The 20,641-nt window shown below is 45.3% G+C and overlaps 1 protein-coding gene across 1 annotated transcript in view; it reads right to left on the minus strand.

Annotated features, from left to right (window-relative positions):
- The window catches only part of LOC311242950 (transcription factor COE1), a gene marked incomplete at its 3' end in the record, with an annotated part of 134,655 nt that overhangs the window by 4,456 nt on the left and 109,558 nt on the right, over positions 1-20,641 (minus strand). The window contains 1 exon segment of the mRNA XM_084332016.1: positions 2,131-2,219. Coding sequence (XP_084188142.1) covers positions 2,131-2,219 — 89 coding nt within the window.

The following is a 20,641-nucleotide window of genomic DNA, read 5'->3' on the forward strand; positions in this document are numbered from 1 at the left end:
GTGGAAGAGTGCGGCTGCCAATGTCTTAATTCAATCGCTCAGCTGAGGTCGTGGCTAAAGGGAGACTTAATTTTACCCAGAGGATGGCTCTCTCTCTCCTCTATCTCAATGTTTTCACAGTTATTGTTTAGATGACACCCCCCCCCCCCAACACCGCTCCCACAAGACAGCCGCTTCCCGGTGAGATCATGCTTACCGCGACTACGGGGCCCGAGCGATCCCCTCGACAATGAATAAATCTATTTCCCGCAGGCCGACGCGAGCGAAAGTCAAACGCAAACATCTCTCTCCATCACCTTTCTGTCCCGTGCGGAGAAGGAGGCGGGTGGGGGGGTGGGGGGGGGGGGGGGGGGGGGGGGGGGGTGGGTGAGCAGGTGAAAACAAAAGAGAAGCGACAAGCTACTTAACCGTCCTCGACGGATCACGTGACCCTGCCGTGACACGTCGTATTGGCTGAGACGAATGTGCTCCTTTACAAATAGCATGGTTTAACACATATGCTTGTTGTGATTTCTTTCTTGTCGAAAACGTCTGAAAAGCTCGCGGCCGGAAGGGAGAAGGAGAGGGTGTGGGAGAAAAAAAAATCTATACACTTATTGAGTTTTCTTTTGAATAAATAAATATTTAAAAGGTGGATGGGGGGGGGGGGGGCATTCCGCTCGCTGGCTGCAAATCAGGGCATCAAAGGGGCCAGACAATGTATGCTCGCTATTAGTATCAATTTACAAATAAACTGCTTTTTTGGTGACTGGATCTCCGATGTCAGATTTTGATAAATGGTTTCAATTTGGCAGCTGCTTTAGACTGTCAGGGAGCCCCATCTGAACGTATCCCCCCTCTACAGCAGTTCGCTGCCCAAAAGAATCTAGCTCAGTTAGCGGCGCGCCACCTTTTTGGGAGGAAAATAATCTTATCATAGTAACCAGGCAGCGCCACCCGCCCCAGGGCTCCTGACGGCTGGCCGCTGTTCTGGCCCCCTGTTTAATGCACAAGGCGTGCACGGCCCACGTGTGTGTGCACGTACGCATGCGTGTGTGAGCGTGCACACAGGCATACACAAGTTTTCCTGTGTGCATCTGAACGAGACTACTGGTATACAAGTTCCATCGTGACTATGCATTTGCATACCTCCAGTGGTGGAATGTTTTTCTACTCAAGTAATGTACTTAAGAATAATGTTTAAGGCACTTGCACTTTACTTGAGTCTTTAAAAACATTTTTAGATTTGTACTACTTTTACTCCACTACATTTCAAGGGAATATTGTACTTTTTATTTCACTCCACTGTGGATATCTGAACGCACCAGTTACTATTTTCTTTGAAGAAAAATATTTTGCATAAACAACATGGCAACATTTAGTATATACTTAAAAAATGTAAGCCTGCCAACTTACAAGAGGATGTCATCAGAGCAGCATAACTAGACCACATACCACTTTAACATGACCTTTAGAGGTCAATGGTTTGAGGATTGAACGCTCCCAAACACTGGAATACACAAAACCAAATCATGTACAATGCATACTTTTACTTCTGATATTTTACTTCTTCCACCACTGCATACCTATTTTAGTACTATTTTATCTGGGTATTTCTACGTTCACTTAAGTAAAGGAACTGTGTACTTCTTCCATCACTGCATACCTCTGTTCATATTCTTGCAGACGTGCATCTTCTCTAGCCTTATGTGCTCCTGCTGCCGGGGACTTGAGCTTAACCAGTCGAGGAAGTGAAATTCAGCAAAGGCATGCAGTATTGCATTCTATAAACACCTGTTTCCAGTTTTAAGAAAGGATCGGAACAATTTAGCGGCTGGCATTGAAGTGGGTTTCTAGTGCCAGTATTAAGCGGAACGAACAAATCCAATCAAACATCTCAAGGTTGGTCTCTGTAAAATGAAATAATACAACTAGCCTTAAAAACCCATATAGCTAGTCGTGCGGGTGGTCTACAGTAACTGGAGTTGCCAATATCTTGATATCAAATCGCCCTTAAACGCATATCTAGAACTGCATGTCCGTGAACTACTGTAGAAATATAATTTGTTGCCGTTAAATCTGATTCTCAAATCTGATCACTGATCAGTGAATGGGAGCACCGTAACAATACCTTGTAAACGTTCCACTGACCTTAGGTAACCTCTCCGGATCTCCAGGGTGTCGTGGAATGACCTTCTGTAGCCTCTGGAAGCCATAATCGATGGTGGGCTCATTCAAGGCTGGAACATAAATAGAAGCAATAACAGTTAGTCAACAGACAACTTTATTCGTGGAGAGCATGGTGCAAATCAAGAAAAACAAGTTTGACAGTAAACCATAACTTTTACATTTGGATTTTGCCCGTAGCGTATTCGAGGGAAGCAATAGTCGTGATTGGAGGATCAAGGAAAGAGGGCGAGGTTTGAGATAGTTCAATTGATCTCTTGCTCCGCTCACAGTCACGTCTCAACTCAACCTGTCCCCATCGCTACCCCTTCTCAGGCCACATTCCAAACTAATTCAATTGCACTTTCCCTTCAGTCACGCCCCCCCTTCTTCCTCTTCATTTCATTCTCCCCGCTGCAAACAACGCAATCTCCATCTCCCCTCCTCTCAATACGGACTGGGGAAAAGAGAGAACTATCCGGAAACGAGTTAGGGGGGAGATACTTCTCCATAATCAAGCCCATTAATCATAAAAGGCTGGTCAAATTTGACTTTGGGGACAATTTGTCAGCCGATCTTGCCCACTCCGCTTTTTGTCAACCAGAGCTCCTTGTATTCTGTAAGGATGATTGACACACCAAATGCCGGTGAGTAGAATAGCTAGTTTGCGCTAATATGCATAACCCGCCGCTTTCATGAATAAGAATAAGGTAGCTATACGGCAGCACAGGGGTCTCTTTCAAGGGGCCCCGCTGCCGTTTGTCCGCGAGCGGGCAAATAGATGTTATTACCATTATAACAATATTTGTTTTTCTTTCCCTGGGAATGGGGCTAAACCCCGCGAGCTGCTAAATCAAATTTGTCGGAGCCCCGTCTCAAAAACGGCGGCGGAGGAGAAAGGGGGCTTTCAGGCTGCGACTCGGGTGGGGGTGATATCTGAAGGGTGACGGAGCCCGAGACGTGCGCTCGCCACGGGGGCTGCCATGTTGGATTTCTGGCTTCCAGGGAAACAGCCAAGGCCAAAATCTATTACTCTCTCACGGATGAAGAAGGATTCATCGCTTTGATCCCGAGGAGACATTTTGGGACGGGGAGAGTGGATGCGTGCGGATAATGCGTCGGGACGACGCGGGGCAGTAATCAAGCGGGATTCGGGAACACGATTGGTTCCTCGACGTGCAACGTGCGTCCATTCTGACCCGTATAACAAGTGGGAAGATGGGAAAGATGGGAACGCGTACAATTGAATAAATGAGCCATTTACCTTCTAACCAAATTAATGCCAAGGGGGGGGCGAATGAAAGACAGGCAGAGCAGCACGAGGGGAAGTTAGGAAATATATAGCGTAAAAAAAAAAAAGCACACAAAAAAAGATCACAGAGCAAAATGAGAAAGACAGAAGTAAGAGCAATCTCCCAGCGCTTGGCTTCTAATGAACCTCTCAACAGGGAGAAAGACAGGGGGCGAGAGATAGTAAGGCGTAGTCCACGTCTCCCCATTCCCACTACCACCACCATCACCACTAACAAGCACCAACACCAGCAGGGCCCCAGAAATTAAGCCCATTACTTCCCGTTATTAAAATCTCCCCGCACTTTGACCCCAGCGCCCCATTGGCTGCCTGCAGGCCTCCAAGCCCTCCCAGCCAATCGATACGGCTGCCTCCTCGCAAAGAGCCTGAGTAATTGGAGAGTGTCGGCGCGCTGCGCGAACCCTGACCCCCTGCGCATTACACAGCCCATATGAAGATAGATTGCCTGATTTAGTGTAAACATATGCTGCAATTCCAGCCATCAGTGCCACTTTCTCCGTCGTAATTTGTATTGATTCTTTCTTTTTTTACCCTTTTTTTCTGCCATCTTTTGCGTCTTTGCAGCGTCTGATGTTCTTTCTTTTAGGCTGCTTTTTTCTTATTCTTTTTTTCTCCCTTTTTTTCTTTAAAATGGGGGGGGGGGATAAGGCGGTTCGCACGGAAGAGGAGGTGAGAAGAGGAGGAGGAGGAGGAGAAGGGTGGGGGAGAAGTGAGAGGCAAAATGAGCACCCCCTTGAAATGAGGGATAAAGGGAGAGAGAGGGGAGTTGAAGAGAAGGGCGGATTGGGGGTGGGGGGGGTGGTGGAGGTGTAGCGGGGAGTAATTCTTTATATATTTAATCATCCGTTTATTGCTCTCTATTTCTCCCTCTCTCTCTCTCTCTCTCTCTCTCCCTGCCTCTCTCTCTCTCTCCACTATGAAAGTGATCAAACGGTCGGTTGGGGTCTCGCTAAACAAGCGTTGTTATTAGGTGACTACTCAACTGAGGAGAGAGAGGAGGGGTGAGAGAGAGAGAGAGAGAGAGAGAGAGAGAGAGAGAGAGAGAGAGAGAGAGAGAGAGAGAGAGAGAGAGAGAGAGAGAGAGAGAGAGAGAGAGAGTGGTGAAAGGGATTTCTGCTAACACATTCAACATAGCCGTGGGGGGGCTACTAAGAAACAAATTCCAGAATGGCAAAATACTTAAATAAGGAATTACGGCGTTAGCGAAAATAGGAAAAGATACTGTAAGTGAAAAGCACTTAGGAGAAGCACCGGGAGACGTGAGAGCAATGTACCTAAAAGTGGAAGGCACATTATTATGCTATTATAGGTACCGAGGTGTGAATACTTTGTGAATTATAACTGAACTCTTGATCTTGCGTCAGCAACAAGACCCCGTTAAGGCCAGAGTATCATGTGTGATGGCTGTTTTGGTTGAGGCACGGGAGGTCTGCCCATGTCCCCCTGTTAATAACAAGGACCCGTTTGATTACTCTTCCTTTAACCCGTGTGGTCCACATCCAAAGAAATCTCGTCAAAGAGTCGTGAACACCTTCCCCGAGAGCCTTGTCTGAACCTATTAGGGACGGCTTACAAGAGCGGCCACAGCAGCTCTCCTGTAGCCAATTCCCACGTCAATGCCTGTGTTATTTCAAACAGCTCTGCCCCCAAAAGAAACACAAACAACCTCACGTTGACGTGTAAAAGGTTAAGTCAGGGTTACGACAACATAACCACAAGATCAGAGTGATCAGAGCCAGGCTTTACACTGGCATTGAGTACTGATAGGTCTTTATGTTCACAAGAGCTAGGAGAGGGGGGGGGGGGAGTGTTTGATGACAAAGCGTTACATTACTTCAGAGTGTCACAGAATGTAGGCTCTGACCCGAATGAAACGTGAGAATATTTCATAGCGAGCCATGTGGGACGGTGCCATCCTCCGAGCGCACAAAGCCTCCAAATTGAATCTGCAGCCTGAAAATCAGAAGTGCTGGTGTCATGTGACAACGTGAGCTACTGTAATCACTAATGATGAGAGTGTGCTGACTGGGCAACTTAGACATGTCTGTACTAATCACATAAGCTATGCATGGCCAGTCAGCCATTTTCAGGGCTACTGCGCCCGGGCAGTTCTCTAGAGATGAGCGTCTTGTTCTTGTCGGCTTTCTTCCCCCGGTTACTGGTAAGTGAAGCGACGTGAAGAAGGCTTTTGTTCTAACGAATAACCTGCACACACACGCGCACAAAAAGAAACAGTGTGTTCTCTCCCCAACATATCGCCCCGAAACACACCTCGTGTCCCAATTGCAATCGATTCACTCTGCTCAGATAATGATGAGGAGAGAAATCGGTAAATCTGATATCAATATGTTCAGAACAAGCTTGTCATATCATGCTAAGCCTCGCTGAATGGAAAGCGGTGCATGTTACATAGGGCCAGTCTTTCTTGTAAAAAAAAAGGGAAAAAAAGACATTTATCTACATGATGGCATATCAAATACACAGGGAAATAAAGCACAGTGTTACTCTTGTTGGCCACTTTGGAGAGAGGCTTCGCTTCATAACAGGATAAGAAGGCCTGTTAAGATCACTGGAACACAGCCACGGGCTCATTACCCCGTCTAAGTCTCAGTCTCATGGCTAGTTTGAACTCCGGTTCCCATGCTTTCAAGGGTTTCCATGTTTCATTGGAGTATGTATACATTCACCGAGCATAATGTTTACTTCCCCGTACTCCAACGTGTTTACATTAATTTGCGTTGCGCTGTTTTTCATTTGCCTTCTCTCACCGCGCGCCGGGCCTCTCCGACCGGCTAAGTGGGAATCTGTTTTTCTACGCTGGGTGCTTTTCCTACATATATTTACCAGGCTCAAGTCCAGAGATGAAATATGCACTTAGGGGACGTCCCTTCTCACCTTTAGGTTTTGTTTTATTTTTCACTCCAGTGATGTCCTTGTCGAAGGCGCAGTCATGTCCCCAACGAGCTGCTAAATCCAAAACCACATACTACATCTCCAATATCACGCTCAAACCACTCATACATAGGCAGCTCTCCGTGGCTTTTCCTATATTATACTTATCATTTCAAATGGAGTCCATATTCCATATGAAATACACCATTGAGCTATGGCCGCAATCTCCCATGACAGGTCCCGGCTATCGGAATGAGGGGGGGGATTTGAAGCTGCTTCGATCCCAGAGCAACATGTGCTGCAATTTCCCATCTCTATTCATTTCATGATTGATGCAGGTCACTGCAAACGTTTGGCCTCGTTGCCCACGGATGTGCTGCAGATAATTCGGCCCTTCCTTCTGGGGCGGAGAAATTGACAGACGCACAACGCGGTGAGCCTTAAGTGGATGGCCTGATTTGTTTTGCCTTTTTTTTGCTGCTTGTCAAGTGGCAGTGTACGGTCTTCTGGGGGCTCGCGGGGGCCTGGCCTGTTGACAAGCATCTAAAGCTTTCCCAGTTGCATACTTTCACCACGCTATTGATCCCTCTTTTTATTCCTTCTATCTTTCAATTCATCACTCACTCATAATGGGAAGATGCCTCGCCGCGCTCCGGAGCACAGTGCCGGCCGGACGCACTGCCTGCGACGCCCCTCATTACATTTGGTTTAGTTGCATGTGAGCTCAATGCCCCATTATTGTATGCATCACTTTACGTGAGTGAGCTGCGCGTGCGTGTGTGCCGGGCCGGCGTGAGTCTATGCGAGTGTGTGAGTGCGTGTGAATACAGTGGGGGGAATACAGTATGCGCTCCCCCCCCCCCCCAATGTATTCATGCGCACTCACACACTCGCATAGGCTCCCACCGGCTCGGCACACACGCGCACAGCACAGCCGATTGCAGTATAGAGGAGAAAGAAATTCAAAGCAAGACACTTGATCAATCACCCCTCCCTCCGTCTCAGCCCCCCGCCATCCCCACGCAATCGATGCTCATAGAAATTTCATGAACTTTAAACCGTGATTGACAGACGGGGCCGTGCCCTAGACACGCGGCACCATGGCCCCTTTAAAGTGGTGAGCCACCAGGGGAGATGAAGGGCCTCTTCCCTCGCAGAACACACACTTTTAATTAAGCCAAAAACACTTGGCTGTTATGGCAACAATTAACTTGACTGTCTCACTCTACTTGACCTGTGTTTACCCCCCCGAACCCCCCGCACTTCCACCCCCCCACTGACACCCAACTGACAAGAGACCACACCTCGACTTTCAGCGCTCAGCGCAACGGCATCCTTAACTAATAATCGCAGCGGATACAGTTACATTTTCACATACAATACATCAGCGCGCTAATGTCAGCGGGAACGTTTAAGAGGATGTATCGTCTCTCTGACGTGGGTTTCAGACACGAGTCACTTAGTGGTTATCGCGTACATTTGTTCAGCCGTAATGGAACAACACAAGTACTTATTCTCCATCTTTGATCTACGGGCGGTCCCTTTTCAGAAGACAGAAAGAAGCGTGCTCTCCACCGGGGGAATTCCTTTATCCTCCGCCGAGACACACCACATTTTATATCAAAGAGCGGGAAGAGGCGCTCCAGAAGGGGAACCCGTGGAACTAATGTCAGATAATTAGTATTTCTGTGGGGTGGGGGAGGGGGGGCATTTTAGGCTGCGACTCAACAAAATAATAACTTCTCAGGTGGAGTGGGGGATATTTCTTTGAGGCACAGCACTTCCCTGCCTCTTGTCACTCCGGCCCCTAATCAAGGCAACCGAGGAGGTAATTATTCACTCGGGCTGATTAACATATCTTGCTGGCGAAACGGATGCGCTCTCTAATCACCGAGGTTGCGTCACCATGGGATCTCACAGGAGACGGCGCCGGCGAACAGAAGGGGAGTGGGCGTGTTTCTGTCACCTCCACTTCACTCCCCGCTTCACCGGAGGACAACAGTCTATGTGATGTTTGCCTAAGGTTTGTGCCGCGGAACAAAAACTCACTTGATCTGGGTGCAGTTACCGGCACACCGCTAGATGCGCAGGGGATGGGGGCGCCGTGTTTCCACCATGAAAAAGAGTCCGCGAGCGCCGTGTGAAAAAATATATCTGAAAAGTGATTAGCGTTCGGTTATGTCAATGTTTTTTTTAGTTTTTTTTCTCGCAGCGAATACTGTACATGTAAGGCGATACTCTAGCCTGCTTGGAGATAATTGCTTCCATGTGTTACTGTGACAGTAATTAAACAATAAAAATTCAGAACTCAATTAGATGGGGTACAGTACTTCAAAGGCGTCAGGAGGAGGAAAAGAAAATTTACCGAGAGAGAGAAAGAAAGAAATAAAGAAAGAGAGAAAGAGAGAGAGTACTGTACCTCACCACACTGAGCGAGTTAAAAACTTTACAGAGGCTCAAATTCGACACTATGGCGAAGCCGAGGTATAACTTTGGCTCCTTCGTTACATGCTCACAGGACCTTTAGCATGTCCGTATGGAACAGTTTGCTAATGCCTTCCATGTGTCCGTGTGCGCGAGTGTGAGAGGGAAGAAAGGTACAAAGTGAACCATTGTTTTCTCTCAGCAGTGATAGGAACACTGGCCCTGCCCAATGCCGAGGCAACGTGCCCTTGGAGGAAATGGCGACTGCCCATGCTGAAAAACCCTCTTAAGGTTTAGAGGCGTTTTTAAACGAGGCCTGGGCGGAGGTGGGGAGTCGGGCCTCCTCACACCCCCACAACAACCGTGTCCCTGTGCCAACCTGCCCGGGCGATGCCGCTGCCAACAGCTGCTGTATTTTTCCTAATAGCCTCGCCCAGACCCGCATCAGAACAGCCACCCTTCAAACTACCCTCGCAACGACCAAGCCATGAAATGTCGGCTCAACGTTCTTAGGCGAACAATGTCTTCAAGCTTAATTATATCCTTCAATGTTCGTAAAATCGTTTTTACGTGTGTTGTTTACGTACATTCACAGTTAAAGACAGTGTGGATTGGGCGTTCCAGTAGCACACCACATAGCGCGCTGAGTCGCGAAGCGGTCGCCCTGGGTTCGTTTCCCAGACCCTGTGGCCATATGCCACATGTCTTCCCCTATTCTCCTCCCGTTTCACCCTCTCTCCTCTGTCGGTCCTGCGTGGCCAAAAGGTCCTGCGTGACCAGAAAAATCTGGAAATGCTATAAAAAAATAAAAATAAAAAAAAAAAAATAATAATAATAATAATAATAATAATAATAATAATAATAATAATAATAATAATAATAATAATAATAATAATAATAATAATAATAATAATAATAATAATAATAATAATAATAATAATAATAATAATAATAATAATAAAAAGACAGTGTGGATTGAGCGTTTTCCAAATACAAACACAAATTTCTATTTAAAGGGGAACTCCACTTTTTTTTGGAAATTAGCTTATTTAACATCTTCCCTGGAGTTAGACAAGAAGATGCATACCTTTTTTGTCTCTGTGCGTGCATTTTAGCTTTGGGAATAGACGCTCCGTTAGCATAGCTTAGCTTCATCACTGGAAGTGAGGCAGGACAGTAGCCTTACAGTGCCTTACAGTGTATTGCAAGGTCTGACATTGACCAAACTTGATATGCATGACCTTGGTGGGCTCTAGGTCAACTCCTGAAAAGGGGGTCAATGTCAGACCTTGCAATCAAAAGTTAGGGGGCGCACTGAAATTATGGCAAGGGTTATTAGCCCCCTAACTTTTGATTGCAAAGTCTGACATTGACCCCCTTTTCAGGAGTTGACCTAGAGCCCACCAAGGTCATGCATATCAAGTTTGGTCAATGTCAGACCTGCAGATAACCGTGTTTTTGTTTTGTAAGCTCGGCATCGCTGTAAACGAGGGTAACCTCGGTGTCTCATGAGGTTAAAATAAAGGTTTGAAATTAAATTAAATTAAAATTGTCAATTTGACATAGCGTAAACACTAATGTTGCATTCAGGGGGAATGCGATGTTATCGCACAGGGCATTTAAATGGTAAAACACCAGCAATTTTAATATATTATCTTGTAAATCACAAGATGTCAAGTGGGTATATACCCCCAAAGCAAATTGGCTTTTCAGACACGAGATCATCTCTCTTGCCCCCATCCCCAGTGCCCTGTGTGAAGCATGCTCATCAACACACAATGGTGCCACACCTACCCTCCCTCTACACCAATGTGTTGTGTACTGTGGGGGATGCCGACATGTTGAGGCTTGCCAGGGGCTGCCCCAGAGGTTGAAGCACCCCAGGCTAGTGAAATAATAGCCCCCAGCCTGTAGTCCAACCATACATCACTTTATGACATGATGGAGCTAGAACAAAGCCTGCATGCAGTGTGTGTGTATGTGCTGCACGCGCGTGTGTGTATGTGTGTGTGTGTGTGTGTGTGTGTGTGTGTGTGTGTGTGTGTGTGTGTGTGTGTGTGTGGGTGTGTGTGTGTGTGTGTGTGTGTGTGTGTGTGTGTGTACCCCGATACTAAAAACTCCACTCATAAAGGAAGAGACGGAAAATAAGCCAATTATAAAAACAAAAAAAATTGAACTCTTATCACGGCTGTGATCCAAAATTATACTGCCAAGTATATCTGCAATTAAATATAGTGCTTGCCTTGTTGGTCATTAGTAATACTAACAATCAGTGATGTAGTGGTAAAGAACTACAGTCTGGGTAAGCACTGGGGCGTCTGGGTAGTGTAGAGGTCTAAGCACTGGGGCGTCTGGGTAGTGTAGAGGTCTAAGCACTGGGGTCGTCTGGGTAGTGTAGAGGTCTAAGCACTGGGGCGTCTGGGTAGTGTAGAGGTCTAAGCACTGGGGCGTCTGGGTAGTGTAGAGGTCTAAGCACTGGGGTCGTCTGGGTAGTGTAGAGGTCTAAGCACTGGGGCGTCTGGGTAGTGTAGAGGTCTAAGCACTGGGGCGTCTGGGTAGTGTAGAGGTCTAAGCACTGGGGCGTCTGGGTAGTGTAGAGGTCTAAGCACTGGGGCGTCTGGGTAGTGTAGAGGTCTAAGCACTGGGGTCGTCTGGGTAGTGTAGAGGTCTAAGCACTGGGGCATCTGGGTAGTGTAGAGGTCTAAGCACTGGGGCGTCTGGGTAGTGTAGAGGTCTAAGCACTGGGGCGTCTGGGTAGTGTAGAGGTCTAAGCACTGGGGCGTCTGGGTAGTGTAGAGGTCTAAGCACTGGGGCATCTGGGTAGTGTAGAGGTCTAAGCACTGGGGCGTCTGGGTAGTGTAGAGGTCTAAGCACTGGGGCGTCTGGGTAGTGTAGAGGTCTAAGCACTGGGGCATCTGGGTAGTGTAGAGGTCTAAGCACTGGGGCGTCTGGGTAGTGTAGAGGTCTAAGCACTGGGGCGTCTGGGTACTGTAGAGGTCTAAGCACTGGGGCGTCTGGGTAGTGTATAGGTCTAAGCACTGGACGGCTGAGTAGTGTAGAGGTCTAAGCAGTCGTCCCTACGAACACAATCGTCAGTGTTTGCGGGTGGGAAGCCGGTGGGTGTATGAGCCCTAGTCAGTGCAATAGCGACTCCTACTGGTCGGTCAGGCGCCTGTTCAGCAGGGAGGGGATCTGGGGAAGATAGCGTCAACCTCCGCGCGCATTCCGCTCTCCCAGTGAAACTCCTAGCTGTCAGGTGAAAAGAAATGGCTGGCGACCGCATGTATAGACATGTGGTAGTCTACACCATCACCAGACCAACAGTAGCGCAACATCCAGGAGGGAATGATCGGCAAAATCGGGGTGATGGGAATGACCACAATAAGACGAACAACGATACAGTATTAAAAAAGAAAAATATCTCTGAATGCTATTATTCACTGAATACTATTAGATTTAAAATAATACAAAAATATATATAAAAACGCTGTGTGAACTCTACATCAAAGGCAGGTGAACTACATTTCACCAGGGCGGGCAGACGGTGGTTTCAGTACCCCTCACCACAACCCTGCCGACGGGGCCACGCCCGCCGTGGCAGCATGCAGCCGGCACCACACCACGCAGCGGTGGAGAGGTTATCATCATTATACTGTTCAGCGAGGGGCTGTGTTGAGGCAGTCAGGGTGGTGCTGCTGGATCCATGCCGCCAGCCTCAGTGCTTGTAATGCATAGATCAATGTGGCCTGTGGGGAAGAGGGGGGATCGATGGGTGCTGAGTTATTGCAGTACTTGGCCACTGATTTTTAGAGAGCTGTGTTTTCCCAGGAAAGTCAATACCTCCAGGCTCCTCTCATTAATTTCAACCCCGCCCCTCCCGCAGCCGCACCTGGGGATATACAGCCCCAGAGAGGGGGGGGGGACGAGGGAGGTTGGGGGTTGGGGGGTGGGAGGGGGGCGGGGGAGATGATGGAGAGAGGGGAGTAGTCCGAGACTTAAAGGCAAAGAGAGAGAAGGCGGAGAGGGAAGGCTGAAATAATTATGGAGGATAAAGAAGGAGGGAAGGATGAAGTAGGATAGAGAGTGGAGTAAAGGGTGGCGAGAGGAATAGGAGAGGAGGAGGCGGAGAGTTGTATTTATTTTTAGGGGAAATGATACGGGTTCTGGTTTGGACAAACAGAAGGTGTGTGTGTGTGTGTGGGGGGGGGGGGGGGGGTGGTATTGACTCATTACATGTGTATCATGTTTGCACTAGATTATTGATGTCTACTGTGCTTCCCTCCCAATGCAACCACTGCCTCTGCTCTGTCTTAGCTACAAGACACCATACAGCATCTAGACTCAATACATCCACATTATTGGTACAAACAAGATTAAGTATTTATTCTCAGTTCTCACTTTCAACCCCAGCCTGATTGGTCCCCGAAAAAGCCCACCGGGTATGGCTGGTTTCGGCCCGACAATTTATGCTAATTGGCCAGGTCGGGTCAGGTAGTATTATATAAAAAAATATATATATAATATTGAGCTCGGGCTTCAACTCACTCGGATCGGGTAGGACTCAGGTTTGAATTTTCAGGCACGTCGAGAACATTCTCTGTCAACCTGTTGCAGGGATATACTGTACTGTAGCCAAACTAGAGTTCTCAATGGACCTGAACATCACCCATGCCCTACCCGATCCAAGTGAGTTGAAGCCCGAGCTCAGCTCTCCCGAGATCATGACATACAATACTGAGCCCAAGACCGACCAAACCCGGACATAATAATTATTATTATTATTATTACTATTACTATTACTATTATTATTATTATTATTATTATTATTATTATTATTATTATTATTATTATTATTATTATTATTATTATTATTATTATTATTATTATTATTATTATTATTATTATTATTATTATTATTATTATTGTTAATTTAACACTGTGCATGTATTTACAGTAGGCTAATCTGCATTTTTACACATGAGCATAAATAGCTTTATTTTAATAAGGGGAGAAAGTCTTGACAATTGATTGAGCAATCACATTTCTTTTTGCGCAGCCCGACCCAACCAATTAGCATATATTGTACCTGACAGGTTGGACTTGGGTTGAACTTTAAGCCAAACTCACCAAGAGTGAGTACGCCCCTGTTTAAAAGTGGCTGCATAAACTAAAAATCAAGGGTTTTTCCTGTTTCAGTGTGATGAATAACTAAATCGTTTTCAAAATGTTACAGTATATATTTGGTGAACCAATAAAAAAATACTATGCACAGAGTGAAACATTATTTGTTAAAATGCCCCATAAAATGGAAATTAAAATGAAAGAAAATCTTCTGTAAAAAAGAAGTATCAAGTCAAATTGTGTTATTCATTCATTCATTCATTCAACCAACCTTTATTTAATTATCTGGAATACATTGAGGGTAGCCCTTATTTTCAATGATCCCACCATTAAGCATGAGCCATTACATTAGGCAACAATAGAACAAAACAAAAGACATAAAACAGTTATAAATGGAGGCAGAGAGCTTTGTGATCATGGTTTTAAACTGTCCATAAGTTAGTAGAGAACAGACTTTTAGTGTGTGTTGAAGATCGTTCCAAGAAGTTGTGGCACTAAAATAAAAGGCTGACTTTCTAAATGCAGACCATGCTCGGGGCCCTTACGCCATCATTGTGATATAAGGTGGTAGCTTTCCGAATAAAGGCCACAGATTCCAGTGTTTCGCTTTCTGCCAGAGAAGATCAACTCACTAGTAATAACAATCTGTAACACAATCTGAGGGCAAAAATGATAGACTGTGTTAAGGGGTTTAAGAGTGGAAAGAGCAGCATTTCTAAAATCTTGGAACCCATCGGCTATCAATGTTTTTGTGTAGCTGCTCGCTGCTAGCTTCTGATTCCCAATATTGCTTAAAGTTTACAGTTCGATTAGCAACCAACTCCTGTCGTTTTTTCAAAGGCAATTGTGCAATCCGACTTTGAAAGCAAATCGTTTTCTTTCATTACATTATTCCCCACACAATCAATACTTTTTGTAGGTGTTTTAGAAAATGACCATTACAAATTCTGAATTACTTTCTCAGAGCTCTTGTTGCTGGGATGACAACAGCGCAGAAGTTGGTAGCTACACGCTGGAAAACGCCCCATTCGCCTCCTCTCTGAGCGTGGACTATGATGTTTTTGGACATTGTGCATTTAGAGCTTTCTACAGCATGGAGCAAAGGAGGCAACTATTGCAATGTGGAATGGTCTGGCAAGGGGGGTGGGTAGAGATTGGGTTCTCAGCGGGTGTAAATCTTTATTGTTATTAGTATTATTATCTATTTTAAATTATTAATTCAGTTAAATTACATTTTTCTTAAAAGTGAACATTATTTTTGTATGTTTGTTGTGATCTTGTGCAATGAATACAAAAAATTATCACAAAAAAGAAAATGCCCATTCAAGTTTTTTCAGTAGCTTGGTGTACATGATGCAGCTCATACAAAAATGATACCATGGAATATTTATAGTTGTTTTTGATGATCACTTTATATGTTTTTGAGACTACAGTAGTTGTAGAGGCAAAATATGATAATATCTCAAAATTGTCACCGGTCTTATATATATATATATATTTTTATCCACCTTTTCTCATTATTTTTCAATTTTTTCTCCCATCCCAATTTCGTGTTTCCAATTCTCCCCTCCCCTGTCTTTGAACGTTGCTCGACTATGCCCCCCACTGGTCGGTTGTAGGGAGGATAGAAGCCTTGCATCACGTGTTCCCTCCGGCACACGAGGAGGCAGCCTGTCACATCTTTTCACTGGCCAGCGCGGACTCTCATTGGCGAGGTGTAACGCATGGGAGGCTCACACTACCCTAGCCACTTCCTGTCTTTGCTGTGCAAGCGTCCCCCAACCGACCTGTAGGAGTCGCTGTTCACAACGTCCAAATCCCCACCCATCGACTTCCAACCCGCTGACTCAGTCAAACGAGCCAGTATGACGGCCGGCCCAGGCCGGAGGCAATGCCGACACCCGGATTCGAGACCGGAGTCTCTCACATTGGTGACGAGCGCAATCTCCGCTACGCCACCCAGCCGCCCCTGTCACGGTCTTATTTTGACATGCCCTGAGTGGGAGTCGAACCCGGGTCGGCCACACCGCGGGCGCGATTACAGACCGCTATACCAAGAGGTGAATTCTCTTCTTGGTAATGTGTCTGTATGCCTTTTTAAAGGGGAGTGAGTTTTACTTGCAGTACCACTACGTGCCACAGTCACTTCACAACACTTGAAGTCCATTGTGACTGTGGATATACTCACGGTACCTCCGTTACACTCACCCCCCTAAACTCACTCACCCAGGGCCCCACGTGTCACCGGTCTTATTTTGACATTCCCTGAGTGGGAGTCGAACCCGGGTCGGCCACACCGCGGGCGTGATTACAGACCGCTATACCAAGAGGTGAATTCACTTCTTGGTAATGTGTCTGTATGCCTTTTTAACCCTTTCACTGCCACACGACAGAAGGTTAACCCTTTACTATCACACAACCGACGGTCGTGAAAGGGTTAACCGGCTGTTGTGTGGCAGTGAAAGGGTTAACCTTCTGTGAATTGTCGCAGTGAAGGGTTAACCGAGTGAGTTTTACTTGCAGTACCGCTATGTGCCACAGTCACTTCACAACACTTGAAGTCCATTGTGACTGTGCGGATATTTCATTTCAACCTTTATTTAAAATCGTAAGCATCTGAGGTTTCCCTCATTTACAGAAACGACGATTGTACAGTACATAATAAAAACAATATTCACAGAAATTTAAACACCAGAGTAAAACAAATTAAAAACGTTTAAAAATAATTTTAAAATATCAACTAAAACAGTTACAGGTAGTCACACAATGGTCTGAAATCATACATTTAAACATTCCAAGGGAAGGGAGAACCTCCAATTTTAGCGTGAGTTGAAGGACATTCCATGAGTTAGAGGCATCAAAGGAAAAGGCTGACTTCCCTAACTCAGAACAAATCTGAGGAACCCTAAGAACCATCCAGTCATTCGATCGAGTTGAATAGGTTCCAATATTCCAATTTAACAGTGAGGAGATATAAACAGGTTGTTTACCAATAAGGGCTTTAAAAATAAATAAATACCAGTGTTTGTTGCGCCTTTCTGCAAGAGAAGGCCAACCCACCCTATCATACAGGACACAATGTATATATATAATATACTCGCGGGACCTCCGTTACACAGGTAAAAACATGTTGTGCCTTGCGGTGCATTGCCTTAAGAAAAGGCAGGTCAGAGAAGGCTTTTGAGGAGACTACGTTCTAAAATGGATCCTTTCTTGGATCAAACTACTGAAATCACCAAAGCTCCAACATGGTGCATAACATATGCCCCTTTTCCACTGCATGGTACCTACTCGACTCTACTCTACTCTACTCGGCATTTTCGGTTTTCCATTACCAAAGTACCTGGTACCAGGTACTTTTTGGGTACTTTTTTAGTCCCTGCTCTGTCGAGGTTCCAAGCGCGTGCCAAGCGAGTAGAACTGGTACCAGAAAAGTCACGTGAAACACTGCAGACCACTGATTGGTCAGAAGAGAGACGCGTCACACGTTGGAGAGTCTGAACGAAAACAGAAAGCCGCCATCTTTAATGTCTCGCATAGGATTTCATTATGTTTGCAGCAGGCACAAGTGCAATAAACAAAGGATACAGTCACTGTGTATTCTGCCTCATTTATTGATTAAACAAAACCGACATCAACACAATTTGCCACCGAGCGGAGAGTTTAGTCTCGCAAAAAGATCGCTGACTTGTTAAGGCTTAAGCTTGTTAGGTTAGGTGCTAATGTTGTGCTAGCGTTTTAGCATGGCTATCGTACATAGCGTGATCAATATAACTCGCTATTGATTGTTTGTATGAGTAACGTTAATGCTAGTAGAATAGACACAACGTGAGGTAATCACCATCCATTTTAAACCGGTTATTACCTAATGCTAACGTTAGCAAATAGACGCGAGACTGGTAACGTTACAGCTTTGTTGTTAGCCTAATGCTAACGCTAACGTTAACGTTAGCATAGACAGCCTAGCTAACGTTAACGCTTGTAGAATAGACACAATGAGAGGTAACGTTAGCGTTAGCAGAATAGACACAACGAGAGTCTCGTTAATGTTGTTATTGATTGATTGATTGAAAACTGTGTTTTACTCTGGCTTGCGCCTAGCTCACGGACATAGCTATGCTGGAGCTCTCACAGAGCTATGGAGCTCTCAGCTGTACACCAGCAGCCCCGCCTCCCCACACGGAGACAAACTGAGTACTTTATTTTAGTACCTGCAGTGGAAAAGGAACGAAGTACCAGGTACCTAAAGCGAGTAGAGTAGAGTAGGGTAGAGTCGAGTAGGTACCATGCAATGGAAAAGAGGCAATAGTGAAGACTGGTGCATAACATAGTGAAGACTGGTGCATAACATAGTGAAGACTTGTGCATAACATAGTGAAGACTGGTGCATAACATAGTGAAGACTGGTGCATAACATAGTGAAGACTGGTGCATAACATAGTGAAGACTTGTGCATAACATAGTGAAGACTGGTGCATAACATAGCGTGTGGATCAGTTGGTAAATTATTTGTAGCTGCATACATCACAGTATGACTCTTCTGTATACTGTATATTGTATGTTTTATCTGAGTGAACTATACTCTTGAAGGTGAGCCTCTCCCATGGTAATGGTGTGATCTGTACAGGCATTAACTACAGTATGTTTAGCATTGCAGCAATGTGAGAGGAACTCTCTTTTGTGAGAGGAACTCTCACTGGTTTCTTGCCCGTGGCGTCTATTTTACGCAGAGAGCCTGGGATCAAAGCCTGAAGCTACTTTAAGCTACAGAGAGGAGGGGTAGAACGAGATAAGCAAACACTTGGATTATGAGTGTTCCTGTATATATATATATATATATAAAATGTACAATTCACCACTGTTGGTAAAATAAAACATTTACATCCCTGTCGCCTCAGATGTATCTCTGTTTGGCACACTATCAAGTCATTTTTACATTGAAGGGAATCTTGTATTTGGTATGTCATGACAAATTGACAATGTAAGCAGAGCTCTCCTTGCAAATGGCCTGGTTTGCCGTTTCGACGTTTGTTTGATAAAAGGGCAATATGTTTTAGGGAAGGGGAAATGCTGAGAGGAGAGCCCGCTTGGGCTTTGGAATCCCTAAAGGAAATGACATCACTGGAACTGGGATGCGTTCTCTTTCCTGTTCAATTATACACAGCTTGCCTATTTAGTATTTAAAAGCTTGCCTCATTTTGCATTCATGAATACAACACACTGCTGGCACAATGAACGCGCCTTGGAAATGCACACGGACGCATTCCAAATCTTAAAATATGTATGTGTAAATCAGATTAACTGGTGGTGTGTGCACAATATGGCTCCCATTCTGGTCGGAAGAACTGTGAGACTTGGGAGACTTACAAGAAATTGTACAATATTATGATGCCACCACCTGTCTGTGTTTCGAGCAGCGATGCCATCGGGGGAAATAGAGCCGTGTTGTTTACCTATCAATCAAATCAAGTCAGATGTTCTCGTTTCATTATTCGATTTGAGAAATCAGTATGCAGATGTTGACGACGCTAGCGATGTGTTTAAGCCGTTCAAGTACTTAAGCAATGATAGTATGATAACACCATTTTAAATCGAAGCCGCTAAGCAGTGCAACTCCGTCAAGGTATTCACGACACGTTTCTGCTCAAGAGAACACACATCCCACAGTCTAATGGACGCACACACACACGCAACAAAAGTGTGATAACAACTGGGCTCCATTCACAACACACTTCCACAAAAGCAATACACTGAGCGGTCGTCAGCCGTATCGGGAAATGGAATCAGATTAGCATTGCAAAAGGACTCGCCCGCGGCAAGCGGGGTCTGGACAGTCCATTGTGAGAGTTGTCTGTCTGTCTCCCTCCTCTGCTTATTCTTGCATTGGAATAGGTAGCGCTTTGAGCAAAGATAGGAGGTGGGGAGCGATAAACCTGTGTTTAACAGAAAGCCTAACACCCGTCCCCTCTTTTATAGTCCACGCAGTGACATTTACTTATCACACTAAACAGCCATCTATCTGACCTTTCTGTTACTTTGAATGGCATCTGGATATTCCGATGGAATAATCAGGAACAGTAAAAGCACAGATTTAAGGCAGAGATAATCCTTTTTCGGTGGCAGACCCAGGAACACATTAGGATGGCGGGGAAAATATCTCTTTAGGAAAAGGTGTGCCCTTGCACAGGAGATAATGTTAACATCTATTTAAGGACAGGGAAGAGAGGGATGAATGAAACCTTATCTATGTATATGACATTGTGTCACAGTTATATATATATATATATATATAGCTGAGAATGATAAGGAGTGGGACAAGAGGTAATGCCACTTATGGTGCTTCATGATGCAAAATTGAAAGCAACCTACTGTAAGAGGAAGAAAAGGGTACAATAAGGTGTGTTACACTTGACACCATTGATAGAAAAACGATAGAGAGAACAGTGAGACTTTCAAGAATCGTCTCAAAAAGGATGTGTTGAAAAGAATGTGTTTTAACTAAAAACTAAACGGTATGGGTGTGTTATACAGTGTTAAAAAGATAACCCAACATTAACAGCAACACAAGCTCTGTCATCTTTTAACACATGTTGAACACATCTGTGTGTGTTTAGCTAAGGATAACACGTCATTTCGGAGAGTGTGGAATCATGGATTCTACCCAGTGTAGTGTGGTAGTTGTGGTCTGTAACCACAGGCACCCATGTTGCCCTACATCAGGGGTGGCCAACCAGTCAGAGACTAAGA

This window comes from Notolepis coatsorum (assembly GCF_963971535.1).
Source record: "Notolepis coatsorum genome assembly, chromosome: 16".
NCBI classification, from domain to species: domain Eukaryota; kingdom Metazoa; phylum Chordata; class Actinopteri; order Aulopiformes; family Paralepididae; genus Notolepis; species Notolepis coatsorum.